The sequence below is a fragment of the Oncorhynchus masou genome, unplaced genomic scaffold, assembly GCF_036934945.1.
Source record: "Oncorhynchus masou masou isolate Uvic2021 unplaced genomic scaffold, UVic_Omas_1.1 unplaced_scaffold_617, whole genome shotgun sequence".
Classification (NCBI taxonomy): domain Eukaryota; kingdom Metazoa; phylum Chordata; class Actinopteri; order Salmoniformes; family Salmonidae; genus Oncorhynchus; species Oncorhynchus masou.
The window spans coordinates 320,573-348,123 of NW_027012598.1; the positions used below are offsets into that span (position 1 = coordinate 320,573).

The following is a 27,551-nucleotide window of genomic DNA, read 5'->3' on the forward strand; positions in this document are numbered from 1 at the left end:
GGTGTTCCTTTTGTCCAGGTGGGAAAGGGCAGTGTGGATTGCAATGGAGATTGCATCATCTGTGGATCTGTTTGGTCGGTATGCAAATTGGAGTGGGTCTATGGTTTCTGGGATAAATGGTGTTGATGTGAGCCATGACCAGTCTTTCAAAGCACTTCATAGCTACAGACGTGAGTGCTACGGGTTGGTAGTTATTTAGGCAGGTTACCTTAGTGTTCTTGGGCACAGGCACGAGGGCGGTCTGCTTGAAACATGCTGGTAGTACAGACTGGGTCAGGGACCGGTTGAGAATGTCAGTGTAGACAGTTGCCAGCTGGTCAGGTTCATGCTCTGATTACACATCCTGGAAATCTGTCTGGCCCTGTGAATGTTAACCTGTTTGATGGCTCGCCAGCAATCATAGCGGGATTATGACGCTCCTGGTCCAAGTTGAGCAGTACAGCCACAGTACAGCCACTGCTGCCGACTCACTGTACTGATCTCCAGAAGCTAATTTTGTTGATGGGAAATTATGGCAGAAATATTATGTACAAACAAAAGTGCTTGGTCTATCCTTCTCTGCAGCGCAATCTTTTCTGCACCTGTTTCCACATTGTCGCCTTAAAACCATTTTATTTATCGTTTTTACCATTTTAGAGTGACCTACCAGGGAAAGTAAACTTAGCAACATGTAGTAATATATATTTGTCTTCTACTGTATATTAGCCGACCATCTTGCTCCACAGCCCAGTGGATAATCCTCTCCCTGAAGTAGTGGGGGTTTACTTAGATTAGTTTGTGCTGCAAGTCTCCTGGAAACACGGACTGTTCATGAGGATGTGAAAGACAGACCGATCACGAGGATGTGAAAGACAGACCGATCACGAGGATGTGAAAGACAGACCGATCGCGAGGATGTGAAAGACAGACCGATCGCGAGGATGTGAAAGACGGACCGATCGCGAGGATGTGAAAGACGGACCGATCGCGAGGATGTGAAAGACGGACCGATCGCGAGGATGTGAAAGACGGACCGATCGCGAGGATGTGAAAGACGGACCGATCGCGAGGATGTGAAAGACGGACTGTTCACGAGGATGTGAAAGACAGACTGATCACGAGGATGTGAAAGACGGACCGATCGCGAGGATGTGAAAGACAGACTGATCACGAGGATGTGAAAGATGGACCGATCACGAGGATGTGAAAGACAGACCGATCGTGAGGATGTGAGACATAAAGACTGATCACGAGGACGTGAAAGACGGACTGGTCACGAGGACATGATGACTGACCACGAGGATGTGAAAGACATGAAGACTGATCACGAGGATGTGAAAGATGGACTGATCACGAGGATGTGAAAGACGGACTGATCACGAGGATGTGAGACAAAAAGACTGATCACGAGGATGTGAGACAAAGACTGATCACGAGGATGTCAGACATAAAGACTGATCACGAGGATGTGAGACAAAAAGACTGATCACGAGGATGTGAGACATAAAGACTGATCACGAGGATGTGAGACATAAAGACTGATCACGAGGATGTGAGACATAAAGACTGATCACGAGGATGTGAGACATAAAGACTGATCACGAGGATGTGAGACATAAAGACTGATCACGAGGATGTGAGACATAGACTGATCACGAGGATGTGAGACATAAAGACTGATCACGAGGATGTGAGACATAAAGACTGATCACGAGGATGTGAGACATAAAGACTGATCACGAGGATGTGAAAGACGGACTGATCACGAGGATGTGAGACAAAAAGACTGATCACGAGGATGTGAGACAAAGACTGATCACGAGGATGTCAGACATAAAGACTGATCACGAGGATGTGAGACAAAAAGACTGATCACGAGGATGTGAGACATAAAGACTGATCACGAGGATGTGAGACATAAAGACTGATCACGAGGATGTGAGACATAAAGACTGATCACGAGGATGTGAGACATAAAGACTGATCACGAGGATGTGAGACATAAAGACTGATCACGAGGATGTGAGACATAAAGACTGATCACGAGGATGTGAGACATAAAGACTGATCACGAGGATGTGAAAGACGGACTGATCACGAGGATGTGAGACAAAAAGACTGATCACGAGGATGTGAGACAAAGACTGATCACGAGGATGTCAGACATAAAGACTGATCACGAGGATGTCAGACATAAAGACTGATCACGAGGATGTGAGACATAAAGACTGATCACGAGGATGTGAGACATAAAGACTGATCACGAGGATGTGAGACATAAAGACTGATCACGAGGATGTGAGACATAAAGACTGATCACGAGGATGTGAGACATAAAGACTGATCACGAGGATGTGAGACATAAAGACTGATCACGAGGATGTGAGACATAGACTGATCACGAGGATGTGAGACATAGACTGATCACGAGGATGTGAAAGACAGACTGATCACGAGGATGTGAGACATAAAGAGTGATCACGAGGATGTGAAAGACAGACTGATCACGAGGATGTGAAAGACAGACTGATCACGAGGATGTGAAAGACAGACTGATCACGAGGATGTGAGACATAAAGACTGATCACGAGGATGTGAGACATAAAGACTGATCACGAGGATGTGAGACATAAAGACTGATCATGATCGGACCGGACCAACATTAAAAGGTACATTCCATTTAGGTGCACCAGGGGAAAAGAGAGAGACAGCCGACATGAATTCAAGTTACTTTTGAAGCACTTACTGAAAACTGTTTATTATAAAAGATTCATTGTTTATATGAGTACCTGACATGGTCATGAGTCATTTGTGGAACATGAGGTTTCTACACTGCAAAAAAGAAAACGTTCCTGTTGAGAACATTTTACACATTACATTTAAAAATACACTGTCTCTTTAAAAACATCAGGTTGGTGACGAGGACGTGCATTCATTGCAATGATCAAAGACTGTACAGCATGTCTGGTTTATAAACTCTGTGATGAGACAGTACGGTATGTCTGGTTTATAAACTCTGTGATGAGACAGTACGGTATGTCTGGTTTATAAACTCTGTGATGAGACAGTACAGTATGTCTGGTTTATAAACTCTGTGATGAGACAGTACAGTATGTCTGGTTTATAAACTCTGTGATGAGACAGTACGGTATGTCTGGTTTATAAACTCTGTGATGAGACAGTACGGTATGTCTGGTTTAGAAACTCTGTGATGAGACAGTACAGTATGTCTGGTTTATAAACTCTGTAATGAGACAGTACGGTATGTCTGGTTTATAAACTCTGTAATCAGACAGTACGGTATGTCTGGTTTAGAAACTCTGTGATGAGACAGTACGGTATGTCTGGTTTAGAAACTCTGTGATGAGACAGTACAGTATGTCTGGTTTAGAAACTCTGTGATGAGACAGTACAGTATGTCTGGTTTATAAACTCTTGTGATCAGACAGTACGGTATGTCTGGTTTAGAAACTCTGTAATGAGACAGTACGGTATGTCTGGTTTATAAACTGTGATGAGACAGTACGGTATGTCTGGTTTATAAACTCTGTGATGAGACAGTACGGTATGTCTGGTTTATAAACTCTGTGATGAGACAGTACGGTATGTCTGGTTTATAAACTCTGTGATGAGACAGTACAGTATGTCTGGTTTATAAACTCTGTGATGAGACAGTACAGTATGTCTGGTTTATAAACTCTGTGATGAGACAGTACGGTATGTCTGGTTTAGAAACTCTGTGATGAGACAGTACGGTATGTCTGGTTTAGAAACTCTGTGATGAGACAGTACAGTATGTCTGGTTTATAAACTCTGTGATGAGACAGTACGGTATGTCTGGTTTAGAAACTCTGTGATGAGACAGTACGGTATGTCTGGTTTAGAAACTCTGTGATGAGACAGTACGGTATGTCTGGTTTAGAAACTCTGTGATGAGACAGTACGGTATGTCTGGTTTAGAAACTCTGTGATGAGACAGTACGGTATGTCTGGTTTAGAAACTCTGTGATGAGACAGTACGGTATGTCTGGTTTAGAAACTCTGTGATGAGACAGTACGGTATGTCTGGTTTAGAAACTCTGTGATGAGACAGTACGGTATGTCTGGTTTATAAACTCTGTGATCAGACAGTACGGTATGTCTGGTTTATAAACTCTGTGATGAGACAGTACGGTATGTCTGGTTTATAAACTCTGTGATGAGACAGTACGGTATGTCTGGTTTATAAACTCTGTGATGAGACAGTACGGTATGTCTGGTGTATAAACTCTGTGATGAGACAGTACGGTATGTCTGGTGTATAAACTCTGTGATGAGACAGTACGGTATGTCTGGTGTATAAACTCTGTGATGAGACAGTACAGTATGTCTGGTTTATAAACTCTGTGATGAGACAGTATGTCTGGTTTATAAACTCTGTGATGAGACAGTACAGTATGTCTGGTTTATAAACTCTGTGATCAGACAGTACAGTATGTCTGGTTTATAAACTCTGTGATGAGACAGTACAGTATGTCTGGTTTATAAACTCTGTGGTGAGACAGTACAGTATGTCTGGTTTATAAACTCTGTGATGAGACAGTACAGTATGTCTGGTTTATAAACTATGTGATGAGACAGTACGGTATGTCTGGTTTATAAACTCTGTGATGAGACAGTACGGTATGTCTGGTTTATAAACTCTGTGATGAGACAGTACGGTATGTCTGGTTTATAAACTCTGTGATGAGACAGTACGGTATGTCTGGTTTATAAACTCTGTGATGAGACAGTACGGTATGTCTGGTTTATAAACTCTGTGATGAGACAGTACAGTATGTCTGGTTTATAAACTCTGTGATGAGACAGTACAGTATGTCTGGTTTATAAACTCTGTGATGAGACAGTACGGTATGTCTGGTTTATAAACTCTGTGATGAGACAGTACGGTATGTCTGGTTTATAAACTCTGTGATGAGACAGTACAGTATGTCTGGTTTATAAACTCTGTGATGAGACAGTACGGTATGTCTGGTTTATAAACTCTGTGATGAGACAGTACGGTATGTCTGGTTTATAAACTCTGTGATGAGACAGTACGGTATGTCTGGTTTATAAACTCTGTGATGAGACAGTACGGTATGTCTGGTTTATAAACTCTGTGATGAGACAGTACGGTATGTCTGGTTTATAAACTCTGTGATGAGACAGTACGGTATGTCTGGTTTATAAACTCTGTGATGAGACAGTACGGTATGTCTGGTTTATAAACTCTGTGATGAGACAGTACGGTATGTCTGGTTTATAAACTCTGTGATGAGACAGTACGGTATGTCTGGTTTATAAACTCTGTTCATTCCAGGCTGAAAGCTTTCATCCAATGTGTCTACAGGCTCTGTACAACTAAAGCTGGGGTTCAAGGTCAGCTACAGGATGAGTCTGTTGGACACAGTAGTCAGTGATTAACCAACATGTTACTACTGGAAGTGATATCTACCACAACCCTTTACAGAACACAGCTACAGTAATGTAGTGATATCTACCACAACCCTTTACAGAACACAGCTACAGTAATGTAGTGATATCTACCACAACCCTTTACAGATAGAACACAGCTACAGTAATGTAGTGATATCTACCACAACCCTTTACAGACAGGACACAGCTACAGTAATGTAGTGATATCTACCACAACCCTTTACAGAACACAGCTACAGTAATGTAGTGATATCTACCACAACCCTTTACAGACAGGACACAGCTACAGTAATGTAGTGATATCTACCACAACCCTTTACAGAACACAGCTACAGTAATGTAGTGATATCTACCACAACCCTTTACAGAACACAGCTACAGTAATGTAGTGATATCACCACAACCCTTTACAGAACACAGCTACAGTAATGTAGTGATATCACCACAACCCTTTACAGAACACAGCTACAGTAATGTAGTGATATCTACCACAACCCTTTACAGAACACAGCTACAGTAATGTAGTGATATCACCACAACCCTTTACAGAACACAGCTACAGTAATGTAGTGATATCACCACAACCCTTTACAGAACACAGCTACAGTAATGTAGTGATATCTACCACAACCCTTTACAGAACACAGCTACAGTAATGTAGTGATATCTACCACAACCCTTTACAGACAGGACACAGCTACAGTAATGTAGTGATATCACCACAACCCTTTACAGAACACAGCTACAGTAATGTAGTGATATCACCACAACCCTTTACAGAACACAGCTACAGTAATGTAGTGATATCACCACAACCCTTTACAGACAGGACACAGCTACAGTAATGTAGTGATATCTACCACAACCCTTTACAGAACACAGCTACAGTAATGTAGTGATATCTACCACAACCCTTTACAGATAGAACACAGCTACAGTAATGTAGTGATATCTACCACAACCCTTTACAGAACACAGCTACAGTAATGTAGTGATATCACCACAACCCTTTACAGACAGGACACAGCTACAGTAATGTAGTGATATCTACCACAACCCTTTACAGACAGGACACAGCTACAGTAATGTAGTGATATCACCACAACCCTTTACAGAACACAGCTACAGTAATGTAGTGAAATCACCACAACCCTTTACAGACAGGACACAGCTACAGTAATGTAGTGATATCTACCACAACCCTTTACAGAACACAGCTACAGTAATGTAGTGATATCACCACAACCCTTTACAGAACACAGCTACAGTAATGTAGTGATATCTACCACAACCCTTTACAGATAGAACACAGCTACAGTAATGTAGTGATATCTACCACAACCCTTTACAGAACACAGCTACAGTAATGTAGTGATATCACCACAACCCTTTACAGAACACAGCTACAGTAATGTAGTGATATCACCACAACCCTTTACAGACAGGACACAGCTACAGTAATGTAGTGATATCTACCACAACCCTTTACAGAACACAGCTACAGTAATGTAGTGATATCTACCACAACCCTTTACAGAACACAGCTACAGTAATGTAGTGATATCTACCACAACCCTTTACAGATAGAACACAGCTACAGTAATGTAGTGATATCTACCACAACCCTTTACAGATAGAACACAGCTACAGTAATGTAGTGATATCTACCACAACCCTTTACAGATAGAACACAGCTACAGTAATGTAGTGATATCTACCACAACCCTCTACAGAACACAGCTACAGTAATGTAGTGATATCACCACAACCCTTTACAGATAGAACACAGCTACAGTAATGTAGTGATATCTACCACAACCCTTTACAGAACACAGCTACAGTAATGTAGTGATATCACCACAACCCTTTACAGAACACAGCTACAGTAATGTAGTGATATCTACCACAACCCTTTACAGAACACAGCTACAGTAATGTAGTGATATCTACCACAACCCTTTACAGAACACAGCTACAGTAATGTAGTGATATCACCACAACCCTTTACAGACAGGACACAGCTACAGTAATGTAGTGATATCTACCACAACCCTTTACAGAACACAGCTACAGTAATGTAGTGATATCTACCACAACCCTTTACAGAACACAGCTACAGTAATGTAGTGATATCTACCACAACCCTTTACAGATAGAACACAGCTACAGTAATGTAGTGATATCTACCACAACCCTTTACAGATAGAACACAGCTACAGTAATGTAGTGATATCTACCACAACCCTTTACAGACAGGACACAGCTACAGTAATGTAGTGATATCTACCACAACCCTCTACAGACAGAACTCTGAAGTACTACAGTGCTACAGTAATGTATCTTCCTAACAGTAACAGTATTTAACACACTGAAGTACTGTTTTAGGGTAGATTGGTCTGCACGCAGGCAACTTGATTTAATTTAACAGTTCTCGTTGCCTGGTGATGGACGTTAGTCGCACGTCAGAAGTGTCATTCCTTTACCTATGTAACGCTCGCTCTCGTTCTCTCTCGTTCTCTCTCGTTCTCTCTCGTTCTCTCTCGTCCTCTCGTTCTCTCTCGTTCTCTCTCGTTCTCTCTCGTACTCTCTCGTCCTCTCGTTCTCTCGCTCTCTCTCTCTCGTTCTCGTTCTCTCGCTCATGCTCATGTAAAATGTCCTTTCTCCAAAGAAGGTTTCGTCATTTAAAAAAAGAAATGCTGTGCTTTCAAGGTGCCGCATTCCATTATGTCTTAGAAGGTAATCGATAATAATCGATACAGGCTACCGGTAAACTGTCTTTCCATATTTAGACAAAAACACTTCCACCCACTCAGCAACATATAGTAGGCTACTAAGACGGACCAGATAGACCAGGCTAGGCTATTCTACTCACAACAGACTGAGGACTGAACACACACACACACAACAGACCGAAGACTGAACACACACACACACACACAACAGACTGAACACACACACACACACAACAGACCGAGGACTGAACACACACACACACACACAACAGACCGAAGACTGAACACACACACACACACACAACAGACCGAAGACTGAACACACACACACACAACAGACCGAAGACTGAACACACACACACACACACACAACAGACTGAACACACACACATGCACACACACAACAGACCGAGGACTGAACACACACACACACACACAACAGACTGAACACACACACATGCACACACACAACAGACTGAAGACTGAACACACACACACACAACAGACCGAAGACTGAACACACACACACACACACACAACAGACCGAAGACTGAACACACACACACACACACACACACACAACAGACCGAAGACTGAACACACACACACACACACAACAGGCCAAAGACTGAACACACACACACACACAACAGACTGAACACACACACATGCACACACACAACAGACTGAAGACTGAACATACACACACACACACACACACACACACACAACAGACCAAAGACTGAACTGATAGTGCAGGTGAAAACCTGAGGAAAATCCAACCAGGAAGTGCTGTTTTCCTGAAACCTCTCTGCTCCATTGCATGCCTTCCCTCCATTTAAAGGGATATCAACCAGATTCCTTTCCCTGTGGCTTCCACATGGTGTGAACAGTCTTTAGACATCGTTTCAGGCTTTTATTCTGAAGAATGATCGAGAATGATCACATTGTGTCAGTTGATAGCTGTGTGTCCCCAGAGTTTTGCATGCACGAGCAGCTTGGAGCAGACCTTTTCTCTCTCTCTCCTATTGAAAAAGCTACCGTCCGGTTGAAATATTATCGATTATTCATTGTAAAAATAACCTGAGGGTTGATTATAAAAAACGTTTGACATGTTTCTACGAACTTTACGGATACTATTAATTTTTATTACTTTTCTGACTTTCGTGACCAATCTACTTTGCTGCTAGCTGCTTGTAATGTTTTGTCTGCTGAGAGAGACATAAACGCTTGGTTTGCTTTCGTGTGTAAAGCTTTTTTGAAATCCTAGACGCCAGATGGATTAACAACAAGCTCAGCTGTGTTTTGGTATATTGCACTTGTGATTTCATGAAAATTAAATATTTTTGTAATTTAATTTGGCGCTCTGCAATTCAGAGGGTGTTGATGAAAATGATCCCGCTAATGGGATGGGTGCGCCAAGAGGTTTCAACTGGCAGCTTCAATAGTATCCGCAAAACACCAGTCTCAACGTCAACAGTGAAGAGGCGACTCCAGGATGCTGACCTTCTAGGCAGAGTTGCAAAGAAAAAGCCATATCTCAGACTGGCCAATAAAAATAACAGATTAAGATGGTAAAAGAACACAGACACTGGACAGAGGAACTCTGCCTAGAAAACCAGCATCCCGGAGTCGCCTCTTCACTGCTGACATTGAGACTGGTGTTTTGAGGGTACTATTTAATGAAGCTGCCAGTTGAGGACTTGTGAGGCGTCTGTTTCTCAAACTAGACACTCTAATGTACTTGTCCTCTTGTTCAGTTGTGCACCGGGGCCTCCCACTCTTCTTTCTATTCTGGTTAGAGCCAGTTTGCGCTGTTCTGTGAAGGGAGTCGTACACAGCGTTGTATGAGATCTTCAGTTTCTTGGCATTTTCTCACATGGAATAGACTTCATTTGTCAGAACAAGACTAGACTGACGAGTTTCAGAAGAAAGGTCTTTGTTTCCGGCCATTTTGAGCCTGTAATCGAACCCACAAATGCTGATGCTCCAGATACTCAACTAGTCTAAAGAAGGCCAGTTTTATTGCTTCTTTAATCAGGACAACATTTTTCAGCTGTGCTAACATAATTGCAAAAGGGTTTTCTAATGATCAATTAGCCTTTTAAAAGGATCAACTTGGATTAGCTAACACAACGTGTCATTGGAACACAGGAGTGATGGTTGCTGATAATGGGCCTCGGTACGCCTATGTAGATATTCCATAAAAAATCTGCTGTTTCTTGCTACAATAGTCATTTACAACATTAACAATGTCTACACTGTATTCCTGATCAATTTGATGTTATTTTAATGGACAAAAAAATTAGCTTTTCTTTCAATAACAAGGACATTTCTAATTGACCCCAAACTTTTGAACGTTAGTGTAGGTTAGGCTGTTACTCCTCACAGTTCCAGACAGGGCTGTTCACAGGGAAGACTGGCTGCTCTGTGTGGGTGGCTGGCTGCTCTGTGTGGGTGGCTGGCTGCTCTGTGTGGGTGGCTGGCTGCTCTGTGTGGGTGGCTGGCTGCTCTGCGTGGCTGGCTGGCTGCTCTGCGTGGCTGGCTGGCTGCTCTGTGTGGGTGGCTGGCTGCTCTGCGTGGCTGGCTGGCTGCTCTGTGTGGGTGGCTGGCTGCTCTGTGTGGCTGGCTGGCTGCTCTGCGTGGGTGGCTGGCTGCTCTGTGTGGGTGGCTGGCTGCTCTGCGTGGGTGGCTGGCTGCTCTGCGTGGGTGGCTGGCTGTTCACAGGGAAGATTGGCTGCTCTGCGTGGGTGGCTGGCTGCTCTGCGTGGGTGGCTGGCTGCTCTGTGTGGGTGGCTGGCTGCTCTGCGTGGGTGGCTGGCTGCTCTGCATGGCTGGCTGGCTGCTCTGTGTGGGTGACTGGCTGCTCTGTGTGGGTGGCTGGCTGCTCTGCGTGGGTGGCTGGCTGCTCTGCGTGGGTGGCTGGCTGCTCTGTGTGGGTGGCTGGCTGCTCTGCGTGGGTGGCTGGCTGCTCTGCGTGGGTGGCTGGCTGTTCACAGGGAAGATTGGCTGCTCTGCGTGGGTGGCTGGCTGCTCTGTGTGGGTGGCTGGCTGCTCTGTGTGGGTGGCTGGCTGCTCTGCGTGGCTGGCTGGCTGCTCTGCGTGGCTGGCTGGCTGCTCTGTGTGGCTGGCTGGCTGCTCTGCGTGGCTGGCTGGCTGCTCTGTGTGGGTGACTGGCTGCTCTGTGTGGGTGGCTGGCTGCTCTGTGTGGCTGGCTGGCTGCTCTGCGTGGCTGGCTGGCTGCTCTGTGTGGGTGACTGGCTGCTCTGCGTGGCTGGCTGGCTGCTCTGTGTGGGTGGCTGGCTGCTCTGCGTGGCTGGCTGGCTGCTCTGCGTGGCTGGCTGGCTGCTCTGCGTGGCTGGCTGGCTGCTCTGTGTGGGTGGCTGGCTGCTCTGCGTGGCTGGCTGGCTGCTCTGCGTGGCTGGCTGGCTGCTCTGCGTGGGTGGCTGGCTGCTCTGCGTGGGTGGCTGGCTGCTCTGCGTGGGTGGCTGGCTGCTCTGCGTGGGTGGCTGGCTGCTCTGCGTGGGTGGCTGGCTGCTCTGCGTGGGTGGCTGGCTGCTCTGCGTGGCTGGCTGGCTGCTCTGCGTGGCTGGCTGGCTGCTCTGCGTGGGTGGCTGGCTGCTCTGCGTGGGTGGGTGGCTGGCTGCTCTGCGTGGGTGGGTGGCTGGCTGCTCTGCGTGGGTGGGTGGCTGGCTGCTCTGCGTGGGTGGGTGGCTGGCTGCTCTGCGTGGGTGGGTGGCTGCTCTGCGTGGGTGGGTGGCTGGCTGCTCTGCGTGGGTGGGTGGCTGGCTGCTCTGCGTGGGTGGCTGGCTGCTCTGCGTGACTGGCTGGCTGCTCTGCGTGGGTGGCTGGCTGCTCTGCGTGGGTGGCTGGCTGGCTGCTCTGCGTGGCTGGCTGGCTGCTCTGCGTGGCTGGCTGGCTGGCTGCTCTGTGTGTTGTCCTGACGTTAATGTCATGACTTTAATTTGATCAAATAATGACCTACGTTAAATTATTATTTTTTTAATGTAAATGCATTTTTTTATTGTTTAAATTTATCAATCATGTAACAATTAACTTATTAGGAATCTGGGGAGAAGAGTTGCCGTCTCCTGAATTGAACAGATCTTCAATAAATCAATATTACCTCATCGGTCTCATTCTGAACGTCACATCATCGTTGGATCCGCAAGAACCCTTCTGAATATTCAGTACTACACATTATTTATTTACTAACAATGCTAAATGATAAGATAACATGGGATACACACACAGTGTCAGCTATTGGTTAGATACTTAGTCCACTCGGGACTTGTTGTCGTTGTATTACCACAATATGACACTTGGAGAGGGGCGGGAGAGAGAGAGTCATTCATACATACAGACTACGCTCACAATAACCCTAATACCTTGCTCCGAACTGCCGCTCTTTTGGGTAAGATGTAATCCGTATATTTACGTGTTGAAGCCTTCGTAGGCAGAGTTCCGCTTGGTGAGAAAGGGCCTTTTCCTCGATGTTTGTCTCTGATTGTCTCCAAGGTGTCACAATGTCCTTTCTCTGAGTTGTCTGTTTACTTGCACTCTTTCTGGGAGAGGGTTCTTCTGAGGACGCCTAATCAATAATTTCAACGGAAAGTCAACCTGATAAACATTGTATGAAAACTCTCTTAAGTTACAATGTTTTTTTTCCTTCAAGCAACTTTTTAATGACATCACAAAATATGCATACATTTTCCATATTTCATCATTCATAAAACCCCCTGTCCCTCTCTGCGCGAGAGTAGAGCTGATCCTCTGGATCCCCACAGGAGAGTCATGACAGTGGTTGAAGTCATGGAGCACTCTACGAGCCGATCAATACACTGCCCTCCGATAGTCAACCAGTCAGCTGATCAATACACCTCCCTGTCATAGTCAGCTGACCGCTGTGTTTCTGTCTGTCCTCAGTCTCTGACTCTCAGACCAAAGCAGAGGAGAGGAGATGGTCGGGTCAGACCCAGTCCTCCACCCCGACCGTAACATTATCACCTACTGACAGCAACAATGCTGCTAACAAACCAGGTGACCTTTAACCTCCTTTTCTATCCGCCTTTTATCACCTCTTCCTTATCTCTCTCTCTGTCTGTCTGTCTGCCCCTCTTCCTGATCTGTCTGCCCCTCTTCCTGATCTGTCTGCCCCTCTTCCTGATCTGTCTGCCTCTCTTCCTGATCTGTCTGCCCCTCCTCCTGATCTGTCTGCCCCTCCTGATCTGTCTGCCTCTCTTCCTGATCTGTCTGCCCCTCCTCCTGATCTGTCTGCCCCTCCTCCTGATCTGTCTGCCCCTCTTCCTGATCTGTCTGCCCCTCTTCCTGATCTTTCTGCCCCTCCTCCTGATCTGTCTGCCCCTCCTCCTGATCTGTCTGCCTCTCTTCCTGATCTGTCTGCCTCTCTTCCTGATCTGTCTGCCTCTCTTCCTGATCTGTCTGCCCCTCCTCCTGATCTGTCTGCCCCTCCTCCTGATCTGTCTGCCCCTCCTCCTGATCTGTCTGCCCCTCCTCCTGATCTGTCTGCCCCTCTTCCTGATCTGTCTGCCTGCCTGCCCCTCTTCCTTGTCTGTCTGTCTGTCTGTCTGTCTGTCTGTGTGTCTATCCCTCTTTCTGTGTGTGTGTACAGTTGGAAACTTAGATCTAGAGTGTGCGTGTTCCACTCTCTAAACGTTGTGTTTATGTTACAGAGCCGTTGGTCCTCAAGATCGACGAGCGACAGAGGCTGGCCCGGGAGCGTCGAGAGGAGCGGGAGAAACAGACCGGTGTGTATACTGCAAACTGTGTGTGATTGTCTTTTGGGGGATGGGGAGGCTATAAACACACCCAGAGGCCTGGAGCAGCTTTCTGAATCGCCAGCTGTGGGTCATGTGACGAGGCTTTAGTCCTGAACAACACAAAGACAATCCCTCTCTGCTAGGTGCACACACGCACGCCAAAGCATCCCGTTCACAGTCGTCGCCCCCCACACACAACCCCATGTCCCCCTTTATGTAACCTGGGTACCATGGTAACGGGGCAGTGAACCTTCACTACTACATACCACATTCCCTTAGTCATGTTGAGAGAGAGGAGCTACACTACTACATACCACATTCCCTTAGTCATGTAGAGAGAGAGGAGCTACACTACTACATACCACATTCCCTTAGTCATGTAGAGAGAGAGAGGAGCTACACTACTACATACCACATTCCCTTAGTCATGTAGAGAGAGAGGAGCTACACTACTACATACCACATTCCCTTAGTCATGTAGAGAGAGGAGCTACACTCCTACATACCACATTCCCTTAGTCATGTAGAGAGAGGAGCTACACTACTACATACCACATTCCCTTAGTCATGTAGAGAGAGAGGAGCTACACTACTACATACCGCATTCCCTTAGTCATGTAGAGAGAGAGGAGCTACACTACTACATACCACATTCCCTTAGTCATGTAGAGAGAGAGGAGCTACACTACTACATACCACATTCCCTTAGTCATGTAGAGAGAGGAGCTACACTACTACATACCACATTCCCTTAGTCATGTAGAGAGAGGAGCTACACTCCTACATACCACATTCCCTTAGTCATGTAGAGAGAGGAGCTACACTACTACATACCACATTCCCTTAGTCATGTAGAGAGAGGAGCTACACTACTACATACCACATTCCCTTAGTCATGTTGAGAGAGAGGAGCTACACTACTACATACCACATTCCCTTAGTCATGTAGAGAGAGGAGCTACACTACTACATACCACATTCCCTTAGTCATGTTGAGAGAGAGGAGCTACACTACTACATACCACATTCCCTTAGTCATGTAGAGAGAGGAGCTACACTCCTACATACCACATTCCCTTAGTCATGTAGAGAGAGGAGCTACACTACTACATACCACATTCCCTTAGTCATGTAGAGAGAGGAGCTACACTACTACATACCACATTCCCTTAGTCATGTAGAGAGAGGAGCTACACTACTACATACCACATTCCCTTAGTCATGTAGAGAGAGGAGCTACACTACTACATCAGACTGTTGTCTACTACCTGACCCCCAACACCAAGCCTTACTGTGTGTCAGCTGCCAGGGAGGCTGTGTGGCAGGAGAGGGAGGAGAGGGCCAGACACTACTATGACAAACACCTGGAGGAGAGGAAGAGGAAGATGGAGGAACAGAGGAGGAAGGAGGACAGGAGACGATCTGCTGTGGAGGAGAAGAGAAGACAGAACCTGGAGGAGGAGAAGGTGAGGGACACACTACACACACATTACACACACACACACACACACACACACACACTGTACACACACACACACACACACACACACTACACACTCTATACACACACTACACACTCTATACACACACACTACACACACTGTACACACACACTACACTACACACTCTATACACACACTACACACTCTATACACACACTACACACTCTATACACACACACTACACACACTGTACACACACACTACACTACACACTCTATACACACTACACTACACACTCTATACACACACACTACACACTCTATACACACACATTACACACACTGTACACACACACTACACACACTGTACACACACACACACACACACACACTCTACACACTGGATACACTGTACACACACACTACACACACTGTACACACACACACACACACACACTCTACACACTGGATACACTGTACACTCACTCTATACACACACTGTACACACTACACACCCTCACTCTACACACACACACTGAATACACTGGACACACACACTACACACACTGAATACACTGGACACACACTGTGGTGTCTCAACAGTGAAGAGACGACTCTGGTTGCAAAGAAACTCAGATCAGATTAAGATGTGCAAAAGACTGGACAAAGGAACTCCAAAGTGACCTTTGACAATACGTTAACAGTGAAGAGGTGACTCCGGGATGCTGGTCTTCTAGGCAGAGTTCCTCTGTCCAGTCTCAACGTCAACAGTGAAGAGGAGACTCTGGGATGCTGGCCTTCTAGCCAGAGTTCCTCTGTCCAGTGTCTGTGTTCTTTTGCCCATCTTAACCTTTTATTTTTATTGGCCAGTCTGAGAGATGGCTTTTTCTTTGCAACTCTGCCTCAAAAACCAGCATCCCAGAGTCGCCTCTTCACTGCTGACATTGAGACTGGTGTTTTGAGGGTACTATTTAATGAAGCTGCCAGTTGAGGACTTGTGAGGCGTCTGTTTCTCATACACTCTAATGTACTTATCCTCTTGCTCAGTTGTGCACCGGGGCCTCCCACTCCTCTTTCTATTCTGGTTAGAGCCAGTTTGCGCTGTTCTGTGACGGGAGTAGTACACAGCGTTGTATGAGATCTTCAGTTTCTTGGCATTTTCTCGCATGGAATAGACTTAATTTCTCAGAACAAGAATAGACTGATGAGTTTCAGAAGAAAGGTCTTTGTTTCTGGCCATTTTGAGCCTGTAATCGAACTCAAATGCTGATGCTCCAGATACTCAACTATTCTAAAGGCCAGTTTTATTGCTTCTTTAATCAGAACAACAGTTTTCAGCTGTGCTAACATAATTGCAAAAGGGTTTTCTAATGATCAATTAGCCTTTTAAAATGATAAACTTGGATTAGCTAACACAACGTGCCATTGGGAACACAGGAGTGATGGTTGCTGATAATGGGCCTCTGTTCACCTATGTAGATATTCCATTAAAAATCAGCCGTTTCCAGCTACAACAGTCATTTACAACATTAACAATGTCTACACTGATAAATTTGATGTTATTTTAAGGTACCAAAATGTGCTTTTCTTTCAAAAACAAGAATACTTCTAAGTGACCCCAAACTTTTGAATGGTAGTGGAGGTTAGGCTGTTGTAGGTAAAGTGGTGGGTCGACGGTGCCTTTTTGAGGATCTGAGGACCCCTGACAAGTCTTTTCAGTCTCCTGAGGGGAATAGGTTTTGTCGTTCCCTCTTCATGACTGTCTTGGTGTGTTTGGACCATGTTAGTTTGTTGGTGATGTGGACACCAAGGAATTTGAAGCTCTCAACCTGCTCCACTGCAGCCCCATCGATGAGAATGGGGGCGTGGCTCGGTGCTCCTTTTCCTGTAGTCCACAATCATCTCCGTAGTCTTGGTTACGTTGATGGAGAGGATGTTTTTCTGGCACCACACGGCCAGGTCTCTGACAGTAAACAGGCTGTCTCGTTGTTGTCGGTGATCAGGCCCTACCACTGTCGTTTAGTCAACAAACTTAATGATGGTGTTGAAGTCGTGGGAAAACTGTGTACACGTGTGTATACACACACACACACACACACAGACACTGTACGCACAGACAAACACTGTAACACATACACACCTGCTTTAGGTGTAAAAATGCTACGAGGGTGAAGAATGCTGGTGGGAGAGAGGCGTTTCTAATAGAGAGAAGATCCCTACTAGTCTACAGTAGACCCACTCCCACTTTCATCTCTGTTGGCGTTTCACTGTTCACCTGTGTTGTGGCTGCTTCTACCTATCTGGCTGTTTTATGTTGGCCAGCACACACACACACACACACACACACACACACACACACATCACTGGAATACCTGAATGTTGATTGTAGCAATGAGAACTCATTCAGGAAGAGGGACACAATCTGAACGTGACACAGATTTCCTGTTGACGTTGTTGACATGTTCTGGTTGGTTGACTGCGATGGTTGTTGTTGTGTAGGCCCGTCATGAGGCGGTGATGCGTCGGACGGTGGAGAGAAGTCAGAGAGCCAAACACACACCCAACCACTGGTCCTGGGGCGGAGCACTGCCTGGAAACACACCCACCACACCCGGGGGTAAACACACACCACACCCTGGGGCGTAATCACCCACCACACCCGGGGGTAAACACACACCACACCCTGGGGCGTAAACACCCACCACACCCGGGGGTAAACACCCACCACACCCGGGGGTAAACACCCACCACACCCGGGCGTAATCACCCACCACACCCTGGGGCGTAATCACCCACCACACCCTGGGGCGTAATCACCCACCACACCCGGGGGTAAACACGCACCACACCCTGGGGCGTAATCACCCACCACACCCGGGCGTAATCACCCACCACACCCGGGGGTAAACACACACCACACCCGGGGGTAAACACACACCACACCCTGGGGCGTAATCACCCACCACACCCGGGGGTAAACACACACCACACCCTGGGGCGTAATCACCCACCACACCCGGGGGTAAACACGCACCACACCCTGGGGCGTAATCACCCACCACACCCGGGGGTAAACACACACCACACCCTGGGGCGTAATCACCCACCACACCCGGGGGTAAACACCCACCACACCCTGGGGCGTAATCACACACCACACCCGGGGGTAAACACACACCACACCCGGGGGTAAACACACACCACACCCTGGGGGTAAACACCCACCACACCCTGGGGCGTAATCACCCACCACACCCGGGGGTAAACACACACCACACCCTGGGGCGTAATCACCCACCACACCCGGGGGTAAACACACACCACACCCTGGGGCGTAATCACCCACCACACCCGGGGGTAAACACGCACCACACCCTGGGGCGTAAACACGCACCACACCCGGGGGTAAACACACACCACACCCGGGGGTAAACACGCACCACACCCTGGGGTAAACACGCACCACACCCTGGGGCGTAATCACCCACCACACCCTGGGGCGTAAACACGCACCACACCCTGGGGCGTAAACACCCACCACACCCTGGGGCGTAAACACGCACCACACCCGGGGGTAAACACACACCACACCCTGGGGCGTAATCACCCACCACACCCGGGGGTAAACACGCACCACACCCGGGGGTAAACACGCACCACACCCTGGGGCGTAAACACGCACCACACCCTGGGGCGTAATCACCCACCACACCCTGGGGCGTAAACACGCACCACACCCTGGGGCGTAAACACGCACCACACCCTGGGGCGTAATCACCCACCACACCCTGGGGCGTAATCACCCACCACACCCTGGGGCGTAATCACCCACCACACCCTGGGGCGTAATCACCCACCACACCCTGGGGCGTAATCACCCACCACACCCTGGGGCGTAATCACCCACCACACCCTGGGGCGTAAACACCCACCACACCCTGGGGCGTAAACACCCACCACACCCTGGGGCGTAAACACCTGTTGCACCCCATGGGTGGAATACATATCTACATTCATTCAATTCCATTACCTTTCTGTTCCCGGAGAGTGTGCCTCTTTGTGTTTGTGTGTTTTATTTTTATTAAGTTGAGTCTGTTGCATGTTCATCCTATTTGTTGGCTGGTGTTTATGCTGACTCATACCATGCTCTCTCTCTCTCTCCCCACACTGTACACACACACAAACACTCTATCGCTCGCTGCCCTCCTCCCCACTTCCCCCTGTCTCTACCTCTCTCTGCTCTCTGGTTGTTTTGTCCTGTTGCAGGTTTTGTCGAGTCGTCGTTCCTCTATCCCCTCGACCTAGCAGGGCTGGAGCACCATCTCCAAGGTGCATTCAGTGTCTACCGCAGATACGGCCTGAGCCACCAATGTGAATATATCACTCTCAGCTAGCACTAGCCTGCTACCTAGCATTAGCTAGTTAGCATTAGCTTGGTAGCTAGTTGAACTGAATGTGAATGTTCTGCTTGATTAGCGTGAGCAAAATGATAATGAATTAGCATTAGCATGTCGGTGTGTTATGTGAGTATGTATCCCTATTGGTTAGCGGTAGAGAACAGTAGCTAGTTCCCTCATCATTAGCGCTAAACATCAGTGTTGTAGTAATCACTACACCTTGAGTCCGAATGGATTCCCAAGTCCCCCTGGTGGAGGAAGTCCCCCTGGTGGAGGAAGTCCCCCTGGTGGAGGAAGTCCCCCTGGTGGAGGAAGTCCCCCTGGTGGAGGAAGTCCCCCTGGTGGAGGAAGTCCCCCTGGTGGAGGAAGTCCCCCTGGTGGAGTCTGTGTGGCACGTTCTTCCCACTGCTAGAGAACAGAACCTACGCTGCTCAGTGCTACTAATATTCTGCTTGTCATAGTAGCCTGTCCAGTACGAGTGGTTACAAGTCACGAGAAGGCCGGTCCAGGTCCAGGTCACCAGGACTTCACCAATGAGCTCCAAGTTGATTCACAAGTCATTACAAAACTGCTAAACAATGGCAGATATCTGACTAAAGCTAGCTACCATCATTAGGTATGGGTGCCCTTTCCTCTGAGCTAGCCCCCAGATGCTAGCACCATAATGCTGTTGGTTCCAGTATGCTAACAGACCTGGTTTTGTCATAGAATAGAGCAGTAGCACCTCTAGAGTGTGTTGGCTGGAAAGCTCTCTTGCGCTCCCTTTGTTTTCTCGTTTTCACTTTCTCCCTCCTCTCTCTGTCAGCTCTCCTCCTCTCTCTGTCAGCTCTCCCCCTCTCTCTGTCAGCTCTCCCCCCTCTCTCTGTCAGCTCTCCCCCTCTCTCTGTCAGCTCTCCCCTCTCTCTGACAGCTCTCCCCCTCTCTCTGTCAGCTCTCCCCTCTCTCTGTCAGCTCTCCCCCTCTCTCTGTCAGCTCTCCCCCTCTCTCTGTCAGCTCTCCCCCTCTCTCTGTCAGCTCTCCCCCTCTCTCTGTCAGCTCTCCCCTCTCTCTGTCAGCTCTCCCCTCTCTCTGTCAGCTCTCCCCCTCTCTCTCTCTCTCTCCCCCTCTCTCTGTCAGCTCTCCCCTCTCTCTGTCAGCTCTCCCCCTCTCTCTGTCAGCTCTCCCCCCTCTCTCTGTCAGCTCTCCCCCTCTCTCTGTCAGCTCTCCCCCTCTCTCTGTCAGCTCTCCCCCTCTCTCTGTCAGCTCTCCCCCTCTCTCTGTCAGCTCTCCCCCTCTCTCTCAGCTCTCCTCTCTCAGCTCTCCCCCTCTCTCTCTCAGCTCTCCCCCTCCCTTTCTCTCAGCTCTCACCCCTCTCTCTCTCAGCTCTCCCCCCTCTCTGTCAGCTCTCCCCCCTCTCTCTGTCAGCTCTCCCCTCTCTCTCTGTCAGCTCTCCCTCTCTCTCTCAGCTCTCCCCCTCTCTCTCTCAGCTCTCCCCCTCTCTCTCTCAGCTCTCACCCCTCTCTCTCTCAGCTCTCCCCTCTCTCTCTGTCAGCTCTCCCCTCTCTCTGTCAGCTCTCCCCCCTCTCTCTCAGCTCTCCCCCTCTCTCTCTCAGCTCTCCCCCTCCCTTTCTCTCAGCTCTCACCCCTCTCTCTCTCAGCTCTCCCCCTCTGTCAGCTCTCCCCCTCTCTCTGTCAGCTCTCCCTCTCTCTCTGTCAGCTCTCCCTCTCTCTCTCAGCTCTCCCCCTCTCTCTCTCAGCTCTCCCCCTCTCTCTCAGCTCTCACCCCTCTCTCTCTCAGCTCTCCCCCTCTGTCAGCTCTCCCCCTCTCTCTGTCAGCTCTCCCCCTCTCTCTCTCGGCTCTCCCCCTCTCTCTGTCGGCTCTCCCCCTCTCTCTCTGTCGGCTCTCCCCCTCTCTCTCTGTCGGCTCTCCCCCCTCTCTCTCTCAGCTCTCCCCCTCTCTCTGACAGCTCTCCCCCTCTCTCTGTCAGCTCTCCCCCCTCTCTCTCTGTCAGCTCTCCCCCTCTCTCTGTCAGCTCTCCCCCCTCTCTCTGTCAGCTCTCCCTCCTCTCTCTGTCAGCTCTCCCCCCTCTCTCTCTGTCAGTTTGTTATCTGATATCTGTTCTGTCTGTGTGTCTGTGTCTGTAGATGCTGACAGACGGTCTGTGTCGACCATGAACCTTTCTAAGCATGCAGCTGATCCAGTTATAACCAAGAGACTGTCCTACTCCTCTGCCACCCTCTTAAATTCTCCAGACAGAGGTAAACACACACACACGTGTGTATACACTAAACAAAAATATAAACGCAACATGTAACGTGTTGGTCCCAAGTTTCATGATCTCAAAAAAAAAATCCCGGAAATTGTACAAAAAAATGTGTTCACATCCCTGAGCATTTCTCCTTTGCCAAGATAACCCATCCACCTGACAGGTGTGGCATATCAAGAAGTTGATTAAACGGCATGTTCATTACACAGATGCACCTTGTGCTAGGGACAATAAAAGGCCACTTTAAAATGTGCAGTTTTGTCACACAACTCAATGCCACAGATGTCTCTAGTTTTGAGGGAGCGTGCTATTGGCATGATGACTGCAGGAATGTCAACCAGAGCTGTTGCCAGAGAATTGAGAATTGTTAATTTCTCTACCATAAGCCGCCTCCAATATAATTTTAGTGAATTTGGAAGCAGGGGGGCTGAGGAACCCCTGCCCAGTCATGTGAAATCCATAGATAAAGACTTAATGAATCTCATTTAATTAACTGATTTCCTTATATGAATTGTAACTCAGTAAAATATGTTTAATTGTTGCGTGTTGCGTTTATATTTTAGGTGTGCACACAGATGATCATATTGTACAGAAGAAGGTATTAATAAACTATTGCTGTTACTACAGTGTTTGTTTCATCTCTAAGTTCTCATTGGTTGGTTTGTCGAGTAAAGTTTACATTGGCTAACATCGTTGTAAAAATTGTTGTGTAAATGTGCCATAATCTGACTAAATGTTGCATGTTCACAGTGTGGTGTTTACATGTAGGCTTCCTGCCGTGTTGTGGCATGATATTTGATATTCTAATTTCAGCTGTGTGGTGTGTTTTAATGTATATATTATAGAAAGTGTGGTGATTTGTCATTGCTCCTCTCAGTGTTACAGAAAAGGACCTCCTCTTCACCCTTACTTAACAAATCACAGTCCAAACTCCGCCTACCAGGGGGAAAGACCGCCCACTACAAACCCCAAGGTGGTTCTGGGAAAAATAGGGAATTTTTACTCTTATCACCCTCACTCCCACCTATCACATCACAGGCTGGAAACTGATCTCTTCAAATTACAATATAACTTTATTGTAATTTATTTATTATTATTTACATTTATTTATCTGAGGATGGACATTTTTCAATCATTAAAATCCGTTATCCCAACACATTCTACCAACACATTAGTTCTCAGTCATTATTCCGTTAGAGGTTTTTAATACAGACCACATTACATGTTCTTGAAACATTTTTAAAGCTCCTTTTTGCTACTGTGTTTATATGAAAATCAATCTGTTGCATTTATTATCATTTACACACAAGATGGTCTAGGAGACTGACAATGTAGTTCTTGGTGGTCTAGGAGACAGCTGATAATGTAGTTCAAGGAGGTCTTGGAGACTGATGATAATGTAGTTCTAGGTGGTTGAGGATACAGGCGATAATGTAATTTTAGGTGGTCTCGGAAACAGGCGATAATGTAGTTCCAGGTGATCTAGGAGACAGACTATAATGTAGTTCTAGGTGGTCTATGAGACTGACGATAATGTAGTTCTAGGAGACTGGCGATAATGTAGTTCTAGGAGACTGGCGATAATATAGTTCTATGAGACGGACGATAAGGTAGTTCTAGGAGATAGATGATAATGTAGTTCTAGGTGGTCTAGGATACTGACGATGCAGGCCTATGCAGTTGAGACCGGGCCTGGATCATCAGGGGAAGCAGGCCTATGTAGTTGAGACCGGGCCTGGATCATCAGGGGAAGCAGGCCTATGTAGTTGAGACCGGGCCTGGATCATCAGGGGAAGCAGGCCTATGCAGTTGAGACCGGGCCTGGATCATCGGGGGAAGCAGGCCTATGTAGTTGAGACCGGGCCTGGATCATCAGGGGAAGCAGGCCTATGTAGTTGAGACCGGGCCTGGATCATCAGGGGAAGCAGGCCTATGCAGTTGAGACCGGGCCTGGATCATCGGGGGAAGCAGGCCTATACAGTTGACTGGATAGTTTCCAGCCTGTGTGCATCTGTTCAGAGGTGTTTTGTCTGGGAAGCTTGTTCTGAATCCTGCATGTCAGACTGTTATCCCTGTTATGTCCACTGATCCTGTCTTGTCCCCAGACGCCCCGCTAAGGTCCCGTCTGTCCCCAGACCCCCAGGTCCCGTCTGTCCCCAGACCCCAAGGTCCCGTCTGTCCCCAGACCCCCAGGTCCCGTCTGTCCCCAGACCCCAAGGTCCCGTCTGTCCCCAGACCCCAAGGTCCCGTCTGTCCCCAGGCGCCCCGCTAAGGTCCCGTCTGTCCCAGACCCTAAGGTCCCGTCTGTCCCAGACCCTAAGGTCCCGTCTGTCCCAGACCCTAAGGTCCCGTCTGTCCCAGACCCTAAGGTCCCGTCTGTCCCAGACCCTAAGGTCCCGTCTGTCCCAGACCCTAAGGTCCCGTCTGTCCCAGACCCTAAGGTCCCGTCTGTCCCAGACCCTAAGGTCCCGTCTGTCCCAGACCCTAAGGTCCCGTCTGTCCCAGACCCTAAGGTCCCGTCTGTCCCAGACCCTAAGGTCCCGTCTGTCCCAGACCTAAGGTCCCGTCTGTCCCAGACCCTAAGGTCCCGTCTGTCCCAGACCCTAAGGTCCCGTCTGTCCCAGACCCTAAGGTCCCGTCTGTCCCAGACCCTAAGGTCCCGTCTGTCCCAGACCCTAAGGTCCCGTCTGTCCCAGACCCTAAGGTCCCGTCTGTCCCAGACCCTAAGGTCCCGTCTGTCCCAGACCCTAAGGTCCCGTCTGTCCCAGACCCTAAGGTCCCGTCTGTCCCCGGACCCCAAGGTCCCGTCTGTCCCCGGACCCCAAGGTCCCGTCTGTCCCCGGACCCCAAGGTCCCGTCTGTCCCCGGACCCCAAGGTCCCGTCTGTCCCCGGACCCCAAGGTCCCGTCTGTCCCCGGACCCCAAGGTCCCGTCTGTCCCCGGACCCCAAGGTCCCGTCTGTCCCCGGACCCCAAGGTCCCGTCTGTCCCCGGACCCCAAGGTCCCGTCTGTCCCCGGACCCCAAGGTCCCGTCTGTCCCCGGACCCCAAGGTCCCGTCTGTCCCCCGGACCCCAAGGTCCCGTCTGTCCCCGGACCCCAAGGTCCCGTCTGTCCCCGGACCCCAAGGTCCCGTCTGTCCCCGGACCCCAAGGTCCCGTCTGTCCCCGGACCCCAAGGTCCCGTCTGTCCCCGGACCCCAAGGTCCCGTCTGTCCCCGGACCCCAAGGTCCCGTCTGTCCCCGGACCCCAAGGTCCCGTCTGTCCCCGGACCCCAAGGTCCCGTCTGTCCCCGGACCCCAAGGTCCCGTCTGTCCCCGGACCCCAAGGTCCCGTCTGTCCCCGGACCCCAAGGTCCCGTCTGTCCCCAGGCCCCCAAGGTCCCGTCTGTCCCCAGGCCCCCAAGGTCCCGTCTGTCCCCAGGCCCCCAAGGTCCCGTCTGTCCCCAGGCCCCCAAGGTCCCGTCTGTCCCCAGGCCCCCAAGGTCCCGTCTGTCCCCAGGCCCCCAAGGTCCCGTCTGTCCCCAGTCCCCCAAGGTCCCGTCTGTCCCCAGACCCCCAAGGTCCCGTCTGTCCCCAGACCCCAAGGTCCCGTCTGTCCCCAGACCCCCAAGGTCCCGTCTGTCCCCAGACCCCCCCGGTCCCGTCTGTCCCCAGACCCCCAAGGTCCCGTCTGTCCCCAGACCCCCAAGGTCCCGTCTGTCCCCAGACCCCCAAGGTCCCGTCTGTCCCCAGACCCCCAAGGTCCCGTCTGTCCCCAGACCCCCAAGGTCCCGTCTGTCCCCAGACCCCCAAGGTCCCGTCTGTCCCCAGACCCCCAAGGTCCCGTCTGTCCCCAGACCCCCAAGGTCCCGTCTGTCCCCAGACCCCCAAGGTCCCGTCTGTCCCCAGACCCCCAAGGTCCCGTCTGTCCCCAGACCCCAAGGTCCCGTCTGTCCCCAGACCCCCAAGGTCCCGTCTGTCCCCAGACCCCCAAGGTCCCGTCTGTCCCCAGACCCCAAGGTCCCGTCTGTCCCCAGACCCCCAAGGTCCCGTCTGTCCCCAGACCCCCAAGGTCCCGTCTGTCCCCAGACCCCCAAGGTCCCGTCTGTCCCCAGACCCCCAAGGTCCCGTCTGTCCCCAGACCCCCCCGTCTGTCCCCAAGGTCCCGTCTGTCCCCAGACCCCCAAGGTCCCGTCTGTCCCCAGACCCCCAAGGTCCCGTCTGTCCCCAGACCCCCAAGGTCCCGTCTGTCCCCAGACCCCCAAGGTCCCGTCTGTCCCCAGACCCCCAGGTCCCGTCTGTCCCCAGACCCCAAGGTCCCGTCTGTCCCCAGACCCCCAGGTCCCGTCTGTCCCCAGACCCCAAGGTCCCGTCTGTCCCCAGACCCCCAGGTCCCGTCTGTCCCAGACGCGCCGCTAAGAGCTTCAGCATGGCTTGTTGGCATCACCTTGTGCACACACCAGATCACTCACACCAGCTCTGTCTTTCAGTAAATCATGTATTGAGTAATTGGATAATGAATGAAAGGGACTCTGGGAAGTGGATCTATCCCCCATGATGTCTGCATCTCAAATGAAACCCATAAGGACACGGATCCTGTCACACTGGTTAAAGCACAGAACGGTTCACTTAATTCACCATGTTCTTTTGCACGTTTTCTCAGTTACTATGGCGATCCTCCCCTTACTGCATGTTACTATGGCGATCCTTCCCTTACTGCACGTTACTATGGCGATCCCCCCCTTACTGCACGTTACTATGGCGATCCCCCCCTTACTGCACGTTACTATGGCGATCCCCCTTACTGCATGTTACTATGGCGATCCCCCTTACTGCACGTTACTATGGCGATCCTCCACTTACCTCACGTTAATATGGCAATTCCCCCCTTACCGCACGTTACTATGGCGATCCCCCCTTACTGCACGTTACTATGGCGATTCCCCCCTTACTGTACATTACTATGGCTATCCTCCCCTTACAGCACGTTACTATGGCGATTCCCCCCTTACCGCGTGTTACTATGGCGATTCCCCCCTTACCGCACGTTACTATGGTGATCCTCCCCTTACTGCATTTGCATCTCAACTAACGATCTGTGTGTGTGTTCGTTCCAGGCATGCGTTGTATGCCATTGACCCCATGGGAGAACACAGTGGTCAATCGTCTGCTCCAGCCCACACACTCCTACCTGGCACGCAGCCGCAGCGCCATGAGCCTGTCTGGAGACACAGGTAACACACCTGAACACACACACACCAACTATATCTCACTGATGGGTGCAGTGAGCTCTGATTGGTTACATCACTAACCTGTCTGATCTACTGATGGGTTTAGGTCCTGACCAGTATCAACAAATTTTCCTTCTCTTATTCTCTCTCCCTCTGCTCCATCCCTCACCGCCTCTCTCTCCCCCTCACCGCCTCTCTCCCCTCACCGCCTCTCTCCCCCTCGCCGCCTCTCTCTCCCCCTCGCCGCCTCTCTCCCCCTCGCCGCTCTCTCCCCCCTCGCCGCCTCTCTCTCCCCCTCGCCGCCTCTCT

The 27,551-nt window shown here is 49.4% G+C and overlaps 1 protein-coding gene across 4 annotated transcripts in view; it reads left to right on the plus strand.

Moving 5' to 3' along the window:
• LOC135536430 (ensconsin-like) overlaps window positions 1-27,551 on the plus strand; it is a 64,114-nt gene that overhangs the window by 17,056 nt on the left and 19,507 nt on the right. Inside the window, exons 2-9 of one of the 4 annotated variants that reach the window (XM_064962767.1) lie at window positions 13,095-13,208; window positions 13,862-13,936; window positions 15,251-15,414; window positions 17,889-18,006; window positions 19,656-19,760; window positions 21,911-22,024; window positions 22,910-23,005; window positions 27,129-27,245. In XM_064962767.1, the coding sequence (XP_064818839.1) occupies window positions 13,095-13,208; window positions 13,862-13,936; window positions 15,251-15,414; window positions 17,889-18,006; window positions 19,656-19,760; window positions 21,911-22,024; window positions 22,910-23,005; window positions 27,129-27,245 (903 nt within the window). The remainder of the gene's footprint in view (window positions 1-13,094; window positions 13,209-13,861; window positions 13,937-15,250; window positions 15,415-17,888; window positions 18,007-19,655; window positions 19,761-21,910; window positions 22,025-22,909; window positions 23,006-27,128; window positions 27,246-27,551) is intronic. The other 3 variants (XM_064962768.1, XM_064962769.1, XM_064962770.1) reach the window with 3 other exon arrangements.